General features: G+C 42.7%; 1 protein-coding gene across 3 annotated transcripts in view; it reads left to right on the forward strand.

Moving 5' to 3' along the window:
* Nucleotides 1–20053, forward strand: part of COL28A1 (collagen type XXVIII alpha 1 chain) — a 1696952-nt gene that overhangs the window by 49839 nt on the left and 1627060 nt on the right. For all 3 annotated transcript variants that reach the window (XM_069648530.1, XM_069648529.1, XM_069648528.1), the window contains exon 5: nucleotides 10144–10200. In XM_069648530.1, coding sequence (XP_069504631.1) covers nucleotides 10144–10200 — 57 coding nt within the window. The remainder of the gene's footprint in view (nucleotides 1–10143; nucleotides 10201–20053) is intronic.

The raw sequence follows: 20053 nt of genomic DNA on the forward strand, positions 1-20053 counted from the left end.
GTTGGTTTTCGCTGTGCGCAGTCCACGCTGCCTTCTCTCTTGCTACAGCGGACTGCCCGCACCCTGGTTTCTAAATCTCATGCCAATTTTACCTCTCACTCGCCTATCACAGCTTGCTTGCCTTCAATGTAGTGCTCAGCAGTCCTTCGGGCTGCGAGTCAGCTCTGTGTATGCAACTCCCTACTCTCCTTCCTCTCATCAACTGCAGCCGGTCCGATTTTGAACTTCCCAGCTTGCTTACTCATTTGCCAACAACTAGACTATTGCGTTGGTCGCTGTTAGGCAAAGTTTGAATACAGTACCCTCTGGGAACACTACAAACAACTATGACTACAGGTATAGGCAACCCAACCTTTGGTATAAGCCTGTACTACACAGTTTTGGTAGCGTGTTGAGCAGCCAGGCTTATCTCAAGAGGGGGAATGTGAGCTTTAGTGGAGTTACACAAAGTTTCACAGTTACAGGTATTCAAATAAACTCTTACACTCAAGGTTTCTTGCATAAACAATTAATAATGTATGTACCATTCAGTTATAAAGACTTCTTCAGAAGGAAGCAATAAAAACAAGACCCTTTTGGGATGGCTCACAGACACAACCTACACCCACAAGTGACGTCAGTAACAAGGGTGCTGGGGTCATTACTATCTTACTGTTGGCATTCAGAATACTCTTAAAAAGTAAGTAAAAGGCAAAGGTTATTAGAACACAAGAAGTTACAAATATTTATAAGCAGGGCAAATACTTTCAGATAGCACTTAAAAGAGTCATTCAATTCAATAGGCTAAGCCAAAGTCAATATGCCAAAGTCTTTGTATAAGATGCAGCACTTCAGGTAAGTAAATGGAAAAGTATTTGAACAGGTTCTTAGGAGTCTTTGATAAAAAGAAGAATCAAATGTAGGGTCACAAGCTGATTGGACTTGTGAGTTGCAGAAGTTACAAGCACTTCCACAGTAAGAGGTATGTTCTCTTAGACTTGTTTTACAGTACCTTGGTAAAAAAGAAAAGATGCATCTGAAGACTTCTGCTCCGAGATGGGTGTCCAGGTGGCTTACTTGGGAGTTGATTGGTCCCACCAACTCAAAGGGAGAAGTCGTCCTTGCAGGGGCTTCTCTGTCGATGCGAACTTGGCGATTCGGACCTGCAGCAGGGCTTCACCGGGCAAACCAACGGTCCAGGAGTTGCAGCAGCCGTCCACTTCAAGTTCTTCTTCGGTTCCTTCGTCCATTGGTCGACTCTGCCTTCCAAGCCAAGAGACATGCCTTTAATTCAGTTATCTCCCATTCATTCCAGCCTAGCTGTCATGCATGCAGCAGGGTGGCTATCTTTGCCGGACAGTCAGCAACCCAATCACCACAGAGTGCATTTGGGTCTCCTAGGAGACTAAGCACAGGGCGTTTCGGGCACCTCCCTCACTTCCTGCCTACCCCAGACACTCTGGAGCCAGAGGCGGGTTAAACTCCTGAAGCCCGCCAAAGGCGAATGAACAAAGAGACCAAACCTGGTTTGGTACGCAGAGACAAACTCTAGAAGGACCTTTCCACAAAGACATGGCAAAAAACAAAGACTGGGGACCATTTTAACAAGGATGGCTGGACGCCATTTTGAAAAAGATGGCTCCCACTGTTAACGTTATACCGGGTCCCTGAACGGTCGTGGTAAATGATAACCTTGGTAGTTCAAAACGAAACCACTGCCACCAGCCAGTCAATTGAGGAAAGAGTAACATAAAAAATGTTACATGAGCATTTAGACACATGGGATACTAAGTAACCCCTCCAGCACTCTATTGTTAGATAGTCAATTTCACTTTACTGCTCTGGGAAACAGTAGTTTATCCCAGAGAAGGTATCTAAACCTTGGGAAATCTAAAAGACTTCCCTGTGCCACTGCACTGAATGTGCTGTATGACACAATATGTAAAAGATGATGCCTATGGAGTTTGTTAGACTCCATAACCAAAAGAAACACAGAGGTAAAATTCACACAAGAATACATGAGAGAGTGGGAAAAAGGGTCACACTCTCTCCAGGTTAAAAAAATCAAGTCCTCAAAATCCAGCAAAGTTGCTGCGGGTCTATAAGGTGGAGGGAATTAGTCGCCCAGTGTTCGTAATCCTCATTACTCTGTTGCTCTTCCTCGTGTCAGTCAATATGGAGTTATTTTCTGAATGGCTTAAAGGACTTGAATACTGAGTCTCCTGGGAACTGATCATCACTATTCCCTGCCTCTTCCTCATCATAGTTGCCAGCATATTCTCCCTAATGGGAGTTTGGGGATTAATCATAATAGATCTATTAGGAGTTGGGGGATGAGTATACCAATATGCCATTAAGCCATGGGGACTGAGGAAACATCCCTCAAAAAGGGGGGTATGTGCTTTCCTCTGACAATCTCCTGTCACACTCCCAAGGTGTACCTCCCCCGGATTGTCCTCCATCATATTAACGCCCCCAGGGTCAAAATCAGGTAGCAGCTGCCACCCCCTGGCCATATTGGGGCGGGTGGAGGGTCACTTCAGGGAAAGAAGTGAGGACATCGTCAGATTCATCACAGAGCTCAAACCTTCGATTCGGGTTGGACTCCAAATGTAAGGTGCGGGTACAGTGCCATTGTAATTCAAGTGGGGATCACATGATTTTGATGCATCTTTATTTAAACAAATAATTGTTATTGCAATCCAAATTGTTTATTGTCTCAAACTGTGAGTGTGGGATTGTTATATGCTAAATCAGTAGACTGAGGATTGTCCAAGACTAGAAAGTGAAGCTCAAACTAGAAAAGTGAATTGTGCACATTTTGTTCTTGGGCAGGGTGTTAAGCTTCATTGATAGGGTCTCACCCCAATTGATACAACTAGAAGTATACTGGGTTCTGCAAACTCGGAGCACACTGTAATTACCAAACAAATAATATAGTGGTATTGTCAAAAGGGAAATATACTGGCATTGGCCAACTGCAATTTTGCAGACTCCAATCGGCTGTAGAGGGGGATTGGACAACTGTGCATAAACTGGGATGTTGTAAACATGAATATAGTAGGGTTATCAAACTGAATCTAGTGACTTAACACAACTAGGAGAGCACTGGGATGTTCAAATTTGGATTACACTGGGCCTTTGTTGGATAGCAGGCAATCATAGATGTTTGTGGCAACAGCACAATAAACAGATATGCTCAGGTCTTAGCAGTGGCGCAATAAAAGGATTTGCACATGTGTTAGCCATAGCACAATGACCACACGTGTGCTGGTGTTAGTTCCATTGCTAACAATTTGGAAAATGTTAGAATTGTAATAGGGCCAAAGCCAACCATACTCCTCAAAGGGTTACAACTAGTAATAAAGTTACACTGTACCAATATGGGTTGGCTCAGTGGTGTCATGAAGACAAAAATGATGTAGGTGTTAGGGCTGGCACAATGCCCACATCTGATGACTGTTAGTGTCAGTGCTTCTATCAAGGTGTCAGCGGCGAATGGGCCAGTGCTTCTATCCATGCAAACATTGCGATTTCACTCGGGCAAACATGAATCAAAGTTACTAATTTCCCTGGATCTATACCCAGCACTAATTCTATCAATTGCTCCATCAGGCCAGCTTAAATTGTGGCATTGCCCAGGCATATGACATGTACGTTTGCCAAACCTAAGTTCCCAGAGAGAAATGCCGTCAGTAGCCTCAACCAGACCATTTTGCTGTTGACTTGCAGGCTGGATGGGGATCACCAGGTTTGGCTCTAGAGCATTCCTCAGCTTTCCTGCAAGCCGATAGCAGAGACTGAATTAAAGAGTTGATAAGCTGGAGCTAGAAGTAGCTGTGAGGTATAGGACATCAACAGTGAGAAGAAGCTACTTCTGGAGATCAATGTGATAATAGTCATATAGTAAAGCGCACAGCAAATCTTACTTCAACAGGAGATTCCCACAAAGCGACTTCTCCCATCAAGAAAACTAACAAAGAAATTGACCATTGCGGTTCTTCTTTTGAAAAAAGGTTAAAAACACCTTTTACTGATAGAAGGACACTACATAAGGCAACATATGGCCACAGATAGAAAATTGCCACTTTCTAAATCCCCAGATGTTCTAGAACTCTCATAAACAGTGCATATGTTATCAACTTGTGGGGGAGAACTGATCGAGATATAGGGAGCAGGGTAGAGCATAGTGGGGGGATAGGCAATAGGGACAATGAAGGTCGGTGTGGGGCACGACGGTGGGTTGCTGACCATAATTAGCATTTAGACATTCAACCGAATGCACAGATAACGAGTTGGTTTACAGATCCATGAAGCTTCACCAGATATTCTTGTGTCTTTCTTGGATCTCTGCTCATAGGACAGTGCTTTTTTTCCAGGGTGCAGGTTTATCTAGATCTAGCAGCCATGTTTATAATTGTGAAGTATGCTAAATTTTCCTTGGCTCCAGTAATTACCTACTATTTGCAAAAGGTTTCGCCAATCCTGTTATATGCAGCCGAAACCCAACCAATGCTATTAGAGAATGCTTGGGCAAAAATCGAAAGTAAATACTGGCGGAGCATTTTACGTTTGCCAAATTGTGTCCCTATGGTTTGGATTCGCAATGGACTAGGGCTGATTTCTTTATACACTCATTATGTATGGCAGATAATGGCTTATTTAGAAAATGTATTCTGGCACGACAGTCATCCATGGTGATTGGTATTTTTTCCAATTATATTCTGTTTTCCAAAGATGTAGGTATCTCCAAGTGGCGTGGTATAGCCATTCAAGCTCTAATACACACTGAGGTATCTCTGATGGACTTGAACAAAACCCTACGAGGGTTAAAATAAAAATATTTCAGATCGATTGGATTGCTACTAGGAACAAGTGTGAATTGTATAGAGATTTCAAGGAAACCCCCTTCCAGGCGAAAAGATATTCCAATCTTGAGAGCTATACAATTAAATATCTTTCGATCTCTCATAGGGGGGAATTTCTGCGAGTTCGCTTTAAACTCTGGTTAACCAGGGATGTGCTAGGCAAGAATATCGGGATTTGACTTGTGATATTGTGACTTGTGATATTATGTGGCAAATGATTCATTCAGGTTTCCTGACTAAATTGAGAATTGGGACAATTGGGTTTCTTCAGGAATTGAAGCTGAGTGAAAATTAGATTGAATTTATTTTACTTGGTTGGACCCTTTGTTTTTTAAGATTATTGTTATATCTAGTGTGATGATTGTCAAAGTTGAAGAGGACAGGGTCTGGGCCAGTCGCAACTGTATACATATGTTATCTGTAAAGTTTTAATTTGAGATTGATGGTTTATTATTAGGTAATGCATTGTTTTACCTTTAACAAATAATGAATCTTATGTATAATGTATTGTAAAGTTGACTTGTTTCAGTTAATTCAATAAAAATAAAAAAAAATAAAAAATGTATTATGGCCTTGTTCTCACATTCCATATCCTTAATATCACTCTTTTTGCCCACGTGCTAGCTTGCAGGACCCACATTATCCACATTGTCTGGGTGGCCTTGCAAGCATGTTGATCTTAGGACTACTAGTTTTTGTCATGGCTAATGTGAGTTCCCAATACGAAAGCCATCCTCTCCTCCACTTTAGCCCCAAAATCACTCACTTTACAACACATTCAAAGCGGACTAAGTCTGCTTCTAAGGAGATGCAGAACGAGCACAGTTCCTTATCTTTGATCCCCAATTTTTGGGTCCAATGAATGTTGCTTTATGATTTCTATGTTATCAGCCAGAGGTCTTCCTCACCCAGCCTGGCCAGACTCTTGTACATGTGTGAGAATCTTAGCCCTTATGTCACTGTCTTGTTCATCAATTCCCCAAGTACATATATCAGCTCCACATGTTGTTTCCCATGGCTCTATTCCAGAAACTCTTCAAACCACTTTCCACTACCTATCGGAGCATCATAAAGGCAAACTATTTCATTCCGGTCTATCAGTTCCCACCCCCAAGGCGATCTTTTATATGCCTAGACGACCCCAGACGCAGTAAGTGGCACACCCTGGTAATCTGTTTGCCCAGCTTCATTGCAGAGTTTTCTAAAATTGGAGAATCAGCATGCATGTAGGGATATTCCCTGAGACTTTTGTGCAGGCGTCTCCGGGCCTCCTTTGCATAGGATGCCTTTCACTGTCTTACTAGTTCTTTTTTACCATGGCCCATTTATTGCATTTCTCTCTGATCAAGGCCATTCGCTGTTTTTGTCTCCAACTTATACCAGCCTGTGATCCCAAAATCTTCATCCACCCCCATTGACTTGTTTAATGCAGAACTAAAGCTTCATGGTAAAGTCACAGGTCTGGGAACTTGCAGCCTCCCCTTTCTACAGGCAGGAGCATCTTCGATGAGACAATTAGACATTCTTTTTCTCTACCATTAGAAGCTTTATTGTCATAGTGTGGGCAACCTTCTCCAGTATTGGGTATCCACAGAGGGAGTGCCCTCCATTTCTTAAAAATAAATATTTCGTAATAGTACCATTTTAAAGCAATTGACCCTTTCCCAGAGAGATAAGCCTGCATCCTTCAGCAGGGGATCAGATTTTCCTTGATCAGACCCTTTCAAACATGGCATCTACGTACAGCACACCTTTACATTCTAGTCCCTCATTTTGATGGATAGATTCTGCCAGAGTCTCCAGGGCTAGATCAGAGAACAATGGGGAGAGTAGATAACCCTCTCTGGTCCCCTTGTGAAGTTGAAAGAATGTCGATCTTGCCCCATTTGCCTGCACACATTTCCAATGCCAACAGTTTGGTATTTTGCGAAGGCATGGAAAATGCACTACCGTAGTTGTAATAAATGGCTATTGATGGTAGCAGTGCACAATGTTGTGAGTACCTGGGCATATAATAGCAGTGCCTGGCAAATAGCTAATACTTGTGCACAAGTCAAAACTGTTGACCTTGCCAATGCTTGGTTTTAACCAGACTTTGGTGAATGTCACACAGAGAGCTTATAAATTGAGTGGCTGACACCAGCAGCATGTTTACAACTTCAGTTTATTAATTAACTCATTGGGCCGCATTATCAGTTCGGTGGTATCTGGGTGGCATATCCACCCAGATACCACCAAATGTTATTACTGTTACCGCCACATGGTCTGAGGTAATCCCGCCGCATCACAAGTGGCGGTAGGCAGTGTTACACCCCATTTATTTGAGTCCATTGGACCCGATGGGACGTATGAACGGAATTGGGTGCTACATTGGTGGATTTACCTCCATCTCACAGCTGGAGGTGAATCCTCAAAGTTTCCACCCAACTCATAGTTGGGTGGTGCGGTAATGCAGTGGTATATGGTAATAGCGCCACATTTAACCCACAGCACCCAACTTGAATGATGCCCATAAACTCTCAGAAGACTGCTTTGGAAAAACACTGGCAGGCACTTTAAGTGCACAGTTTGATGGTAAGGCTTAATTAAAGTGACCTCAAAGAGTTCCCATGAGACGGTGTTTTGTGCGAAGAGGGGCAGGACCTGGTTGGCAATGGCTATAGGGATAAGCATGGTCATGGGTAGTCAGTGGGTGGGCAAATAACTAAACAACACTTAGTAGCTGTGTGTCCCTCCTCATATGCCTTTTCTCCCAATCTGTTCTGTAATGCAATAGTTTGGATTATAGGTGCTGCAAGTGACACCTAATAGACCAAAGTAAAAATGCAAAGAGGAGGCACCAGTACACCCTATCAAAGGCCTTCTCAGCATCTAAGAAAATCGGTTGGCAGGGCATGGGAGGGTAGCGTCCCTAAAAACAGTCTGCATATCCAAGAGAAGACTGATGTTGTCAGTCCCTTTTCTGCCCCTTACAAATCCCACCTGATCCCTATTGATGAAGAGATGGGTCACGATGGTGAGACTATTCTCTATCACATTTGCATAGATCTTGGCAACTACATTTATCAGGGCGATTGACCGTTAGTTTGAACAGCAGGATGCTGGCATTCCCTCTTTATGAATCACTGTCACCATTGCGTGCCACTGCGTCGACGTCATTTCACCTCTTTATATATTTTCTCAAAATACCTCTGTAAGGAGTCCTAGCAGGTGGGTCCTGAATTGTTTGAAGAACTCACCTGTGAAGCCATACAAGCCCAGAGATTTACCGTGCGCATGTCTTTAAGTTCTTCACCCAGTTCCGGTAGGTTATTGGGTTTTCAAGCTCTCATGTTCCAAGAGTTGTACTCAATTTTATCTTTGTGTTTCCAAGTACATTCTAGAGCACTCTGAATGTAGTTAGGAAATTCAATTTGTAAAAATGTGTGCTGAAACAGCAAAGTTAATAGGCTCATTGTTAAGTTAATGATTAACACCTGATTGTTAAAGTATCAGAAATTAGTTAATAATATTCCATAGTTTTGAAAAGTTTCAAAAGAAATCATAATTATACATTTCAATACAATGGAGGTTTATGGGAAGCTTAAATGCCCAACACAGGTATAAAGTCACATTGCATATGTGTGTGGTAACAGGTGGTTTGGGGTCATAGGTGGCACCAGGTAGCAATCTGTGGTAAGCAAACAAGGCATGTCTAAACTGCAAGTGGGAACCTAATAGCATATCTCCCAGCTAGCAGCTACTTTGATGCCTTTTTAGCAGACACCGGCTGGAGAGCAGAGCCTTTCCCGTGGTCTCAGCTACTGGGTGCAGCTCTGCTGCCTATCCAGATCCTAGACCACTGTTGGAAACATTGACTGCTGTTCTGTTCAGCCCCAGTACTAGAGAGGAAGATCTACTAGAAGAGTGATATCAAGACACTTTAATGATGGGTTAATTGACCACAATTGAAATGTGTCATGATGTGCTAATTAAACACTATCTCCTAGAGCTCTTGGCAATACTGGTGGCAATGAGCGAGGAAGCACAATTTATGGGCCTGAAAGAAGCCAATGTGCATGCAGAGTGCTATGTGCTTGTACCTGTTCATATTGCCCAGTTGTCTGGGTAACATTGCTATTAGCAAGTGGCACAAAGATCATCTCAACATGGCTGCTGAGGATGGGACGTGTGCAAGACCCGGCAGTGGGAAACTTTGTAACTTTCAAAGCCATGGGGCTGGTGGGGAGGTGTGAGGCATGCTAAAGGCAGCCCTTGACAGCCAATGTGGGGTTAGAAGGCAAGTGAGTTGGGCAGCCAGACATGGTAGGGCAGTAGGAGGGAAGAGGCCTTGTTATAAGTTTGCCGGTCTGGAAAAAAGGGCCGGGAATGATGTTCACCAGGACTTTTCTGGACCGGCAAACTACAAGTTTGCCAGTGGGGGTTACCAGGATATCAGGCGGCGGAAACGGTAATACTGTTTGGTGGTATCCCGTCGGAATACCATTGAACTTGGAATGACCCCCATTGAGTGGAAAGAGAATGAAGAACGGCAGCAGCCAGTACGGTAGATGAAATCCTGTGAGTCAAGATGATGAACGGCTAACGGCTATTATTGCCTGAAAGGCCTGGTTCCCGATTAGCTGCAAAGATTCCGTCATTCCGTTCTAAGTGGTAATGGGACATAACAGAAACCGTCAATTATCTGTAAAGTGGGCATTACGTAAGCAAGCAATGATGTTCGAAGTGGTGGGTATAACGGCAAACGGCCATATCACGTGCCATCCAGACATAATGTAAACTGCCAATTATCTACTAAGAAAGCATGATGTCATTTGATAACTGTATATAATGTAGACTGGTAAGGAAAACCTACACAGGTAAACTAGAAACTGAAATGATTTGTATACTAGCAGTGATGGGCTACATCTGCTCTCAAATATATAAACATACAAAAATGGAGAGAATAATATTTATTCAACAAAATATATGGCACCCTTTCGTTGGATTATCGCATTGAATTTTTCATGCATACTATTGCCAATAATTTGTCCTTAAACTCATTTTTAAACATTTTGGCTTTAGAATCTCAAAGGAAATAAGCAAGCATGGTTTCATGATTGTTTGGTCTTTTGATAATGTATTCACCATTGGTGTCTCACTTTCCAAGTATGCTTTCTGGAATTTCAAAACAATGCATTTGATTGTTTGCTTGGTATGATTATTGTTGCTTTTGGCTTTTATACTGCAATTTCCTTCAGCAGCGGAAATGTTACACTGAATGTAAGACTTCCTTATGTGTTCTTTTACTGTGCAGTGTGCTCCTAAAACGTGCGAGTGTGAGAAAGGGTCGCCAGGAATTCCAGGCTCCCCCGTAAGTACATTTTGTTTTCAATTCCAAACCTAACGGGTATAGCACAGCAAGATTCGCCTGCATCTCAAAGTATGTGAGGTTATGTGTTCAAGTCTGTTACAACAGCCTTGAACACATTGAAACCTTAAAACATTTGATTTTCTAATGTCCAAAGTGTAGAGAGTTCAAGAACATTTTTAATGAGAAGGTATGGGAACTAATTTGTTCTGGTAACTATGTACCATTTATCTTGGATACTGTACTTTTTTTTTTTTTACAAGAAATTCATATCAAATGTGAATGAAGATTTTGTTTTAAATTGATTTAATCTAAGTCGACAATTCGGCTGGGCTATATTCAATGGAATGTTTAAATAAGTAAATTCCTGTTTTATTCTGTATTTTATGAATTGTACATGTATTTTAGATATGTTTCTGTCTTGTTGAAAGGCTGTGAATTCAACCAAACAACTAATAAAACATTTTTTTTTTTTAAAGAAGTTATGTGTTCAAGTCTGTTTCAGCTGCAATGGAACTTCCAAGCAGCGGTGCAAATGCTCGCTTACCGTCTTTTTCCAGCTTCCTTTCGAAGTCGCTCCTTGCATGTGCCCTGCGTGGGCGAGAGGAATTTGCATTTATTGTGTGCCAGGAAGCAGTCCAATGCCAATTATGTAAGGGAGTCAGTCCAGCATGATAGCCTAGTAAAGGCAACATCTTGCTCTTTGCGTGGCACTTTCATGGAGACAGTGTTAAACTATGAAATATGTAAATGCCCCTCACCGAGAAGCCTGGGGCAATAATCCTGAATTCAGTGAGGGGAAATGAACCCAGACGCTTATAAATGAAGTCAATGTAGAACATCTGGAAGACATAAAGGGAATGATCACAGCAGGATTTCAAGAGACATTGCTACTGACAGATTTAGGGGATCTTCTATCTAGACCTAATGACAGAGGATGTCAGTACAGGAGCATAATGCACTAGGCCTACTTGAATTTCACTGTTCCTACACCGAAGACATTCTAAGCATGATGGAAGGTCGCATATGGTGATGAAGGGATTAATGACCTAGCAAAGAGATAACAAATTGTGTGGTTGAAGGATGTTATCTCTTAGGTGCTGGAGGCGATGAGTGATATTTTCAAGGTACTAGTTAGTCGCAGTGCCCATGGTTACTAACGTCTCTCAGTGGCATCACAGTGTGTCAAGACAAGGTCTCTTTCTTTGTAGATGTCACGAGGCCCATACCCTGGGGGATGGAGGGAAAGAGGAGGAGTCAAATAAAATTAGATGAAATTAGGAATGATATACGACAAACTTTAATTGCGGTCCAGGAGTTATCAACTAAGGTTCAATGCAGTCAGGGTTGCTGCTGTGCGACATGGAAGGCAGATTACTGGAGTAGTTTAAGATAAAATAGAGCTTCACTTTCAGTTTATTGTTATCATTTCGAAGTTCAGTCACAGGTAAATATACACATGAAAAACACAATTCCTTAACAGTATACATTAGTCATCACAATAAAAAAAACTCTCTCACTTTCAATTCATTTTAAAAAAAAATACAATGTGTAAAATACAGCACGTAACACACAAGTCTGGCTAAAAACATGAATATTAATGCCAACTGAGAGTCAAGACTGTAATAGGCGATCCACGGCTTTTGTGATCATGTTCTTATAATCCGATACTCAGTTCTACCATGTCAGCATTATATTATAAATTAAATTTTCCATTCAAGCATTACACCAACATCTGTTTCTCTTCCCTATCGTACTTTTGCAACAAACCTTATCAGCAACTAGCAAACGCACCACTAAGGTATACTTGAAGTCACCAGATTTAGTAAGAGCAAGCTCTATGTAAAAACGTTGCTACTGTATTGGCAGTTCTGATGAATAAAACCAATACCTCTGCTGTGGTGTGCACCTCAGAGGTGATGGAATACTGTGTCAGGTACATTCTTCTCAATTGTATGTATGCTGGACAGATTAGGAAAAAAATATGTTATCCTCTGCTGTATCCTTACAATAATAGCATTTATCCGAAATTGCAGCTATCGGTAGTATCCCAATCATAAATATACCATGGAGATCTTGAATCTCGTTTTTTACGCAATCCAGATAATTTTCATTACCCACACCTATTTTATTTGTCATTAGGGTCTCAAATACCTAGAGAACTGTATCTTAGAAAGTAGCTTTGCATCTTCAATATCAAATATTGCTTTTTTGATTGAGTTTTTGGATGCGGCGTTCATCGAGTTAGATGTATCCCAAAATTCCATATGATTAATCTCACTGCGTAGCTTTTTCACATGTTGGCACCGTAGTAGGTCCCCTCCTGCGCTACTACAGCTTCCACAGCATGTCTGTAGTTCCCCAGCTCTTGGGAGCTCCAGATCCTTGCCCAATACAGCCGCGGTCTCATGTAAGCAATAGTGATGATACTATGCACATTTTGCTACTTGAACAAGGGTGCTTGATGGGAGCCCATGTATGTTTTTTAGAAATCCACTTTCCACTGATAGCAACAGTTTGGTTTTCATGGAGCCTCAAAGTTCACCACCCTACAATGCCGCCTGTCATGCTTGCAATGTATAGGCTTCCAGGGAAACTCTGACCTCCCCATCCCCTTAAATTCTTGCAAACCTAGCTATTGCACCACTGTATTAAGTCAATACCATCCCACCATTTCTATTCCTTTCGCCCCAATGCCGCACAAGGTAACCCTCAACACCAGGTAGTGTTAGGCAGCTAACTGTTCAATTTGTTCAACCTCTATGCTTATTACTAGTTTAGTAGATTGGCTGCTCTTTTTACTTACGACCATCGTTTTAGATGTTGTGTACTTATTTGCCAGACAATTATCATCTACAAATTGTTTAATCATCTGCAAACATTAGTACATTTCACATTGCCTAAGACTGGTGCGTCTATATTATTGACAAGATGTTACTTGATAACCTGGTTGATAACAATGCAAAAAGGTTTGAGCATAAGTACGCAGCCCTAGCGTACCCCTGTTTGAATCTCAAAGGATCATATTAATTCATCTGTAATCCCCACCTAATTGTTTCCGTATTACCACTGTATAAAGCTAGTAGCGCTGACAGAAGGTTAGGGGGAATTTCAAAGGTTTTTAGATGCAGCCATATTTTTTGTCAAGATACACAGTCGAAGGCCGTCCTTAAATCTACAAACATTAGGTACAGGTTCATTTTCCAAAGAGAATTATATTTTTCTTTTAGTAGACACAATCTAAAACATTGGTCTAGTGCACTAATGGTGTATGATGTTCTGTTGCCCAAGCCACATGGATGGTCTCTGCCCCCTTTTTATAAAATGGGACGATTTCTGCACTAGTCCCTGGTGTGGGGCCAGGTTGAATGCCAGAATGGCATTAAATACCTTTGTGCAAGATACGGTGCCCAGGCACTGGTCCCATTTATAAAGATATCCACAGGGATTTCCTCCCGGCCTGGAGCCTTGTTAGCTTTTTGTGTTTCTATAGCTTTCATTACCTCATGACTGAGAAACCCGGGGGGATATCATCCAACTCTCTCTGATGTACTTGTAGAGAGGAGTAGCTACTACCTTATCAGCTACACCAACTGCATGGAGGTTTTTAAAACCATCTGTCCTCTATGATGTTTCCATGTAGGATCCTCTTCTGGGCCTCTTGCCCTTGGTTAATCAGTTGCCAGAATTTGGCATTATCTGTGCTTCCATCAGATCGTCCCATACCTTATTGGTTTCATCTTTTATTGTAGCAGCAATAGCTGCTTTATGATGCCAGCAGGATTCTCTTAAGGTCTCTTGCCTAGCCCCGCCCCCCCCAAGCCTACATTTCTGGCACAACAGATGAGGTTCGCTTTGGCTTGCCTACAGTGTCTATCGTGCCATCTGTTTTTTTGTGATGACTGATGCTCTATCTGTTTCAGTGTTTTGTCACTAAGGATCATATCTTCCCCATATTGGTATTAAACAAACTTATGGTATCAGCCGGAGATAGCTCTCATTCACCTCATATTCTTTCAATAAATGATAGTCCTATCTGGTATATATTTAAAGCGAACCCTCTTTTGTCAACTACATCCCATTTAACTACTCTTATTGATGTTCCCCAATATCTATTGGGATCCCTGCGTTAGGCAACCTGTGTTTTTTTAGTTGATGGCATGTATCTGTAGTGAGAGTGCGAGTGGACAATGGTCGTTTTCCACTCATTGCTGCACTTTAAATCAGGTAATCAGCCTCTAGCTTTTTACACCTGAAAATTATAATCAATGTGACTGCCTCGTGTGCCATTGAGAAAAATGCGCTTGGCTAGTTTATAATCTGCATATCTCCCATTGCACGTTCTCATATTAAGCAGACCAAGGATTGGCCGCTACCCATCTAATGTGTAACATTTTACTACAAACAACAAGGTTTTGCTCCATTTCCAACAAACAACTAGGTTGATGCTCTCTTTGGACAATAGACTCGAAGTACTTCTCATGTCCAGCAAAGTGACATGTTCAAGTTAGCAACTATGTTTCTCAGCAAAATCATATTAACCCGTTGTTGTTACTTTACTTGTTTTATCTCATCACAACGAGTTGTGCAATACTGAATGTATTGAGGTTTACCAATGCTCTAAGAAAAATATAGAAACAATGAATTGCTCTTTGTTTTTGGTTTGAATGTCAGGATCTGATTGTCTCATGTCAAGAGTATTGTCCTGCCAAATCCAATGCTGTTAGCCACTCTTATTATAGGACTCATGCTTAGTTATGGTGTGGCCACACAAGGATATGAGTAAGGTCTCCACTTTTTGTTTGCATATTCAAAATGACAATGTTTATCTCAGTTGTTTCTACATCATGTTGACTTGATTCTTACTTATAATACATGTAAATAAACACATGTCCCCGGATTTATGGGGCATATAACAGTTTTGAGATCCATTCCAAAGTCCTGTTATCTTTCCGCATTTGAGCACTACTTAAAATATGTGCATGCTGGGTCTCTGGTGATTATCATTAACACCAATACAGTTTCTCTAAAATAGTACAACATTCTACACTTCAGTAATGTTCTAACTATATCGGCGGCTACCACACCCCTAGTTATACTCATATTAAGCAGGCCAGATTTGTGATACCTCCAGGGCATGCTTGTGCTGTTTTTCTTTGGTTTACAAGCTGCAATGTCTGGGATATCCCATACCTGGTCCTCATCCTCAAAGACCCCCTCAGTTATCTCTAGAGGTTCATATTGGAGATTGAGATCGCCTGCTATTATGACATCGCCTGAGCGACAGGTTATAGTTCCCCACAATTCTACTCGTACTTTCATTAGATTGAAAATACCTAACCCAGTCCCAGGGTTCTGCTGTTATATACATTAAATAGCAGGATCTTTGCTCCACCTCCCAGTTTTTAGTGCAGTTCTTGTAGGTCCGTATTATTATTATCAACCTGCTTCAGGACAGCCCCTAGAGAATATTTCACCCATGTAACTAATCCCCTACTTGCCCCTCAACCCTACCCTGCTGTGCGGCATTATGGTATGTTGAATATTCCAAGAGATTAATTGGCTCCACTGCCCAGGTTTCCTTTAGGCAGATAATATGATGGCCACTGCTAAAATCCAGACAGCCAGGGCCACTTAGATTTTTAGAAAGTCCTGCTATATTCCAGGATACAATGTGCACCTCGTGTGCTTTGAGGTCCCCACACTCGATAGGGATGGTGGGGAGTAAATGCACTCAACGTGCGTGTCTGGTCAATCGGATACTTCCTGACCTGGCATATGTTGCTGGAGGTTTCCTCTGTCATCAGCTTCCGATGAGCTGCCCCTGTCATTTTGCAGGGACACTGTTTCCGCAAGGGTGTTATCCTTCTGGGGTTGGTAAGATTTTAGGCTCATCGAGCCACTCTTTGGTCTGACGGTATCCTCCACCAACAATAGGGCAGTATTCAAGCTGCTCCTGCGGGCAGCGCATTTGCAGGGTTGTTCTATCCTTGGCTGGAGCTCTCACTGCCATAATGAGCCCGATGCTGATGGTTTTTGCTATTGGCTCAGCTTGCTTTTCTCTCCTTAGAGAATCATTATTTGTAAGCAGCGGCTTTCTTTTAATTGTGGTATTGACATCTACCGGAGGTTCTACTCGAAGTTGATGGGTTAGTAGACCCACCGCCAGGACATGATTCATCCGATCTATACCAATGAAATCAAGACATGTGTCATCCTGTGTCTGACATCATATGTAGTCTGAAATGTCCCCACTGATGATAGAGAAGCAGCTTCCTATTGCCCTGATCCAATGGGTATCCTTATTTATTAGCAAATCTCTAGGCTCTCTAGTCTTAGTGCTTAACTTTGGTACAAAGACCAAGTAAAGCTGATGCTGCTTATGATGTTTGAGTGCCTGGTAATTAGGCTGCCTTATCTCTGTACTCGATGGATTAGGGTATATGCCAGGGTCTTTATTTGGGCGAGATTCTCTAGTGGATGAAGTTTGGCCTTTTAGAATTTGTTTGTCCTTCATCTTGCCTGGGGGCTGTTAGCTCTGAAGGCGCCAACTGCTTTATAACTTCATTTCCTGTGGGTTTGGTCGATCTATGATTGGTTAACACAGGCTGCCCTTCTGCCATTCTTGATCTTCGGTGTTAGTTGTTGGGGGGATTCGCTTGTCGACACCTTTCTGCTTTCAGGAAGGTGGTATCTAATTGCGTGATTCTCATAAACGCTCTTCCTTAGCGCAGGACATGGTTGGCAGGTTTGTAGACTGCCATCCATAGCTGCACCTTCTGTGGCTCGGTTTATCACGGATATATTCTCTCTTCCTTCCTACCCTCTGACTCTACAGAGAGATGCAATTGATTTTGCTTCAACTATGACTAGACTCGTCAAAGGCGATGGCAAATGTATGGTCTCACTTCAATGTTCTCAGCCAGAGCCTCAAATCAGTTGCTGACCACGATTTCAGCGGGGAAAGAGAATGCTGCACCTCCATCAGGGGTTGTACTGCTGGCACCCTGTGTGGAATTCCTATGTCATCTCCCTGCTGTTCAGCCGTTGCATGGAATTCTGCAGAGATGCTATAGTTGGGTCTACGTTATAATAACGAAAAAAAGGCTGAAAACACCACATTTCTTTAATTAAATTTAAAAAACATTTTTTGTTTTTTGCACTTTTTTAATGTGTAGATGCGGGGGGGGGGGCTGTAGCACACCATACAACCTCCCACCTTAATTCAGTCCCTAACCCAGCCCCCATCTATTTATTTCGATAAAAGTGCAAACATTTCGCACACATTTGATAAAGAAAATTCGGTGTTTTCGGCCTCGTTGTTTTGGCATTCGTTTCCTTGACGCAATACCCTATAGGAGCACCCACCACCACCCCGCCCCCATATATGAATAGTATTTTTCCTCTGTATCAGGGACGTGCTCCTCGCTTTTTTGCCTTTACCTTTTGCGTTATTAGGTTCACCAGCCCCAGAATTTTTATTTGGTATGTCTGGCCCCTTAGCTTGTATATTTGTATCCTGTGTTAGAGGGTTCCACTGGCGTTCCCCCAGCTGCATCTCGCTCACGATGTGGCTTCTACCATCTGTGATGCAGTTAAACGCACTGTGCTCGGGGAGGAGTCAAGATTCAATCCCATGGATACGTATATTCGCTTCTTCTGTCTGTTTGGTGAGCAATGTGGGCTGCTTCTCTGCCTTTGGTGGAGTGTATTTAGTCGCCTTCCTTTCTGCCGTCGTTTATGGCCAGTGTGTAAGAGGCACTGGAAGCCTATGCCTCTGAGGGCTTCTGGTGTCAGTTTTACCCTCTATATGAAGTGCAATGTGCAAATAACAAATGCAGTACTGTGATAAAAGTGCAAGTGAAAAGTGTGCAGTGCAATAAAGTGCACCTGATCTTGGGTAATATATAATGTATATACTCTATCGATTTCGGACAGTTTAGGGCGCGTTCCTAATCCGACCTCCTACCTAAGCAACAAAGTATGGTAAAAAAATAAAAATCTGTTCAGCCAAGTGGTAGGCTGGGTGGTGTGCTTCGGCACTACAAGTCCTAACAGGCTTAATAGAACCGCACTGCGCGCAAAGGATGTAGGATTACAGCCCAGGTCTATCTAGCACGTGAGACGCCCCATAGTTTGTGGGGTTGCCTTAGTCCGTCTCCCCACCCCTGTGCCAAACCTGCACTCAGGGCCCGATTCATGGAATTATTTGCACATCCTATTATTGCTTTGAAACTGACAAAGTTTCGACTAAAAAATAAAGGGCCCGATTCATGGAGTTTTTTTGCATGGTTCAAAGTGACTTTGCACTGCTGAAAAGTGCCTTTGCATTGCCGACACAAACCCTGATTGATAGAACTGTGCAAACTGTATTTTTGAAGTGCAAGGCCAGTGCAAAGTCATTTTTGCAGTACGAAATGAATTTTGCACTGACTTTCCACTGCAAAAACACACTTTGCACAGTTCCATGTATCAGGGTTTGTGTCAGCAGTGCAAAGTCTTTGAAAGGTGCAAAAAACTCCATGAATCAGGGCCTTTATGTGTTAGTCGAAACTTTATCAGAGTCAAAGCAGTAAAAGGATGTCTCCCTCCTGAGAGCAAAGCCACCCTCAGCAGCAATGCCCTTTCCCTCTGTTGGTCTCTCAGGTTCTAGTAATCCGCATGGGTGAGTTACTTTGATGGCCTAGTTTCTTTTTATTTTTTATTTTATTGTTTAAAGCACGGACCTAGTTCGAGAGCAGCGGAGCGCTGTACAGAGTGTGGCTAGCCAGCACTTGGACTGGCATCTTTGTACAGTACGCAGTACTGTGATGTACATGTGTCGGTATGTGCATTCATTGTAATTTGTCGTTGTCCAGTGGTTAAATTCCCACCTTATACACTTTAGAAATTGCCAGCTGTCGAGGGTGCCCCTCCCTTGCCCCAAATAGCAGCAGCGCCCTTTGCATCGTGCTTTGCTGCAAGGGCATCGGCTTGGAGCTTTCTGGAGCTTCCCCGCTCTCCTCCAGCGATGGCATTGGACAGGGTGTGACATGGTGCCTGCGAACGCTCTGGGCTGGGGAGCAGCAGCACCATGGGCGTAGGACATGGGGGGTGCATGTGGGGGACAAAACCCCCACAATTGTAAGAGTGGGGGATATAATAGCTTTTATCCACCCCAGATTATTTGTGTCACTGCTGTAAAATACGACTGCAGCCTGCATGGCAGGCTTCAGTTGTCATGTAAGCACTGGCGTAACTGGGGCCCCCACATCCCCTATGGCGCGCGGGGCCCTGTCTATGTCCTGGTAGGAGCCCCTCAGACAAAAACTTTTTTTTAAAGACTTTTTTTTTTACACAAAAAAATGAAAAACAGAAAAACAGAACAAATAAAGTTTCTTTTTGAAGTCACGCTTCCTTTATAAAGATTTTTTTTACAAATAATTTCTTTATGAAGACAGAGTGACTTAAAAAAAAGATTCTATTTCTTTATGAAGTCCGAAGGCTCCTCCACCTCATGAAGTGGAAGCCTAAAGGCTAGTGGTCTCCAAGGCATAGGGCAGGGAGCCCTATGACTTCAAAAGAAATAGGGCCTCATTACGAGGTCGGCGGTAAACCGCCGGTGTGACCAGCGGGTTGCTGCCAACCTCGTAATACCATTTCCGACACCTAGTTTCCCGGTGCTACGGAACATTACAAGTCATGGCGGACTGGGAAGTTAGGTGCTGGAAAATGTTAGTCCCCATGGGTTCAAGGAAGCACCGGCACTGCCACTAATGGTGCCTGTGCTTCTGTGATGAGTCCTTCCACTGCGGTCGCTGCGCCACGCCAGGGTCAGACCTGTCGGGTGCAGCAGTCCCAGCAGGAATAATCTGAG

This window comes from Ambystoma mexicanum, chromosome 2q (genome assembly GCF_040938575.1).
Source record: "Ambystoma mexicanum isolate Mex_15411 chromosome 2q, UKY_AmexF1_1, whole genome shotgun sequence".
Taxonomy (NCBI): Eukaryota; Metazoa; Chordata; class Amphibia; order Caudata; family Ambystomatidae; genus Ambystoma; species Ambystoma mexicanum.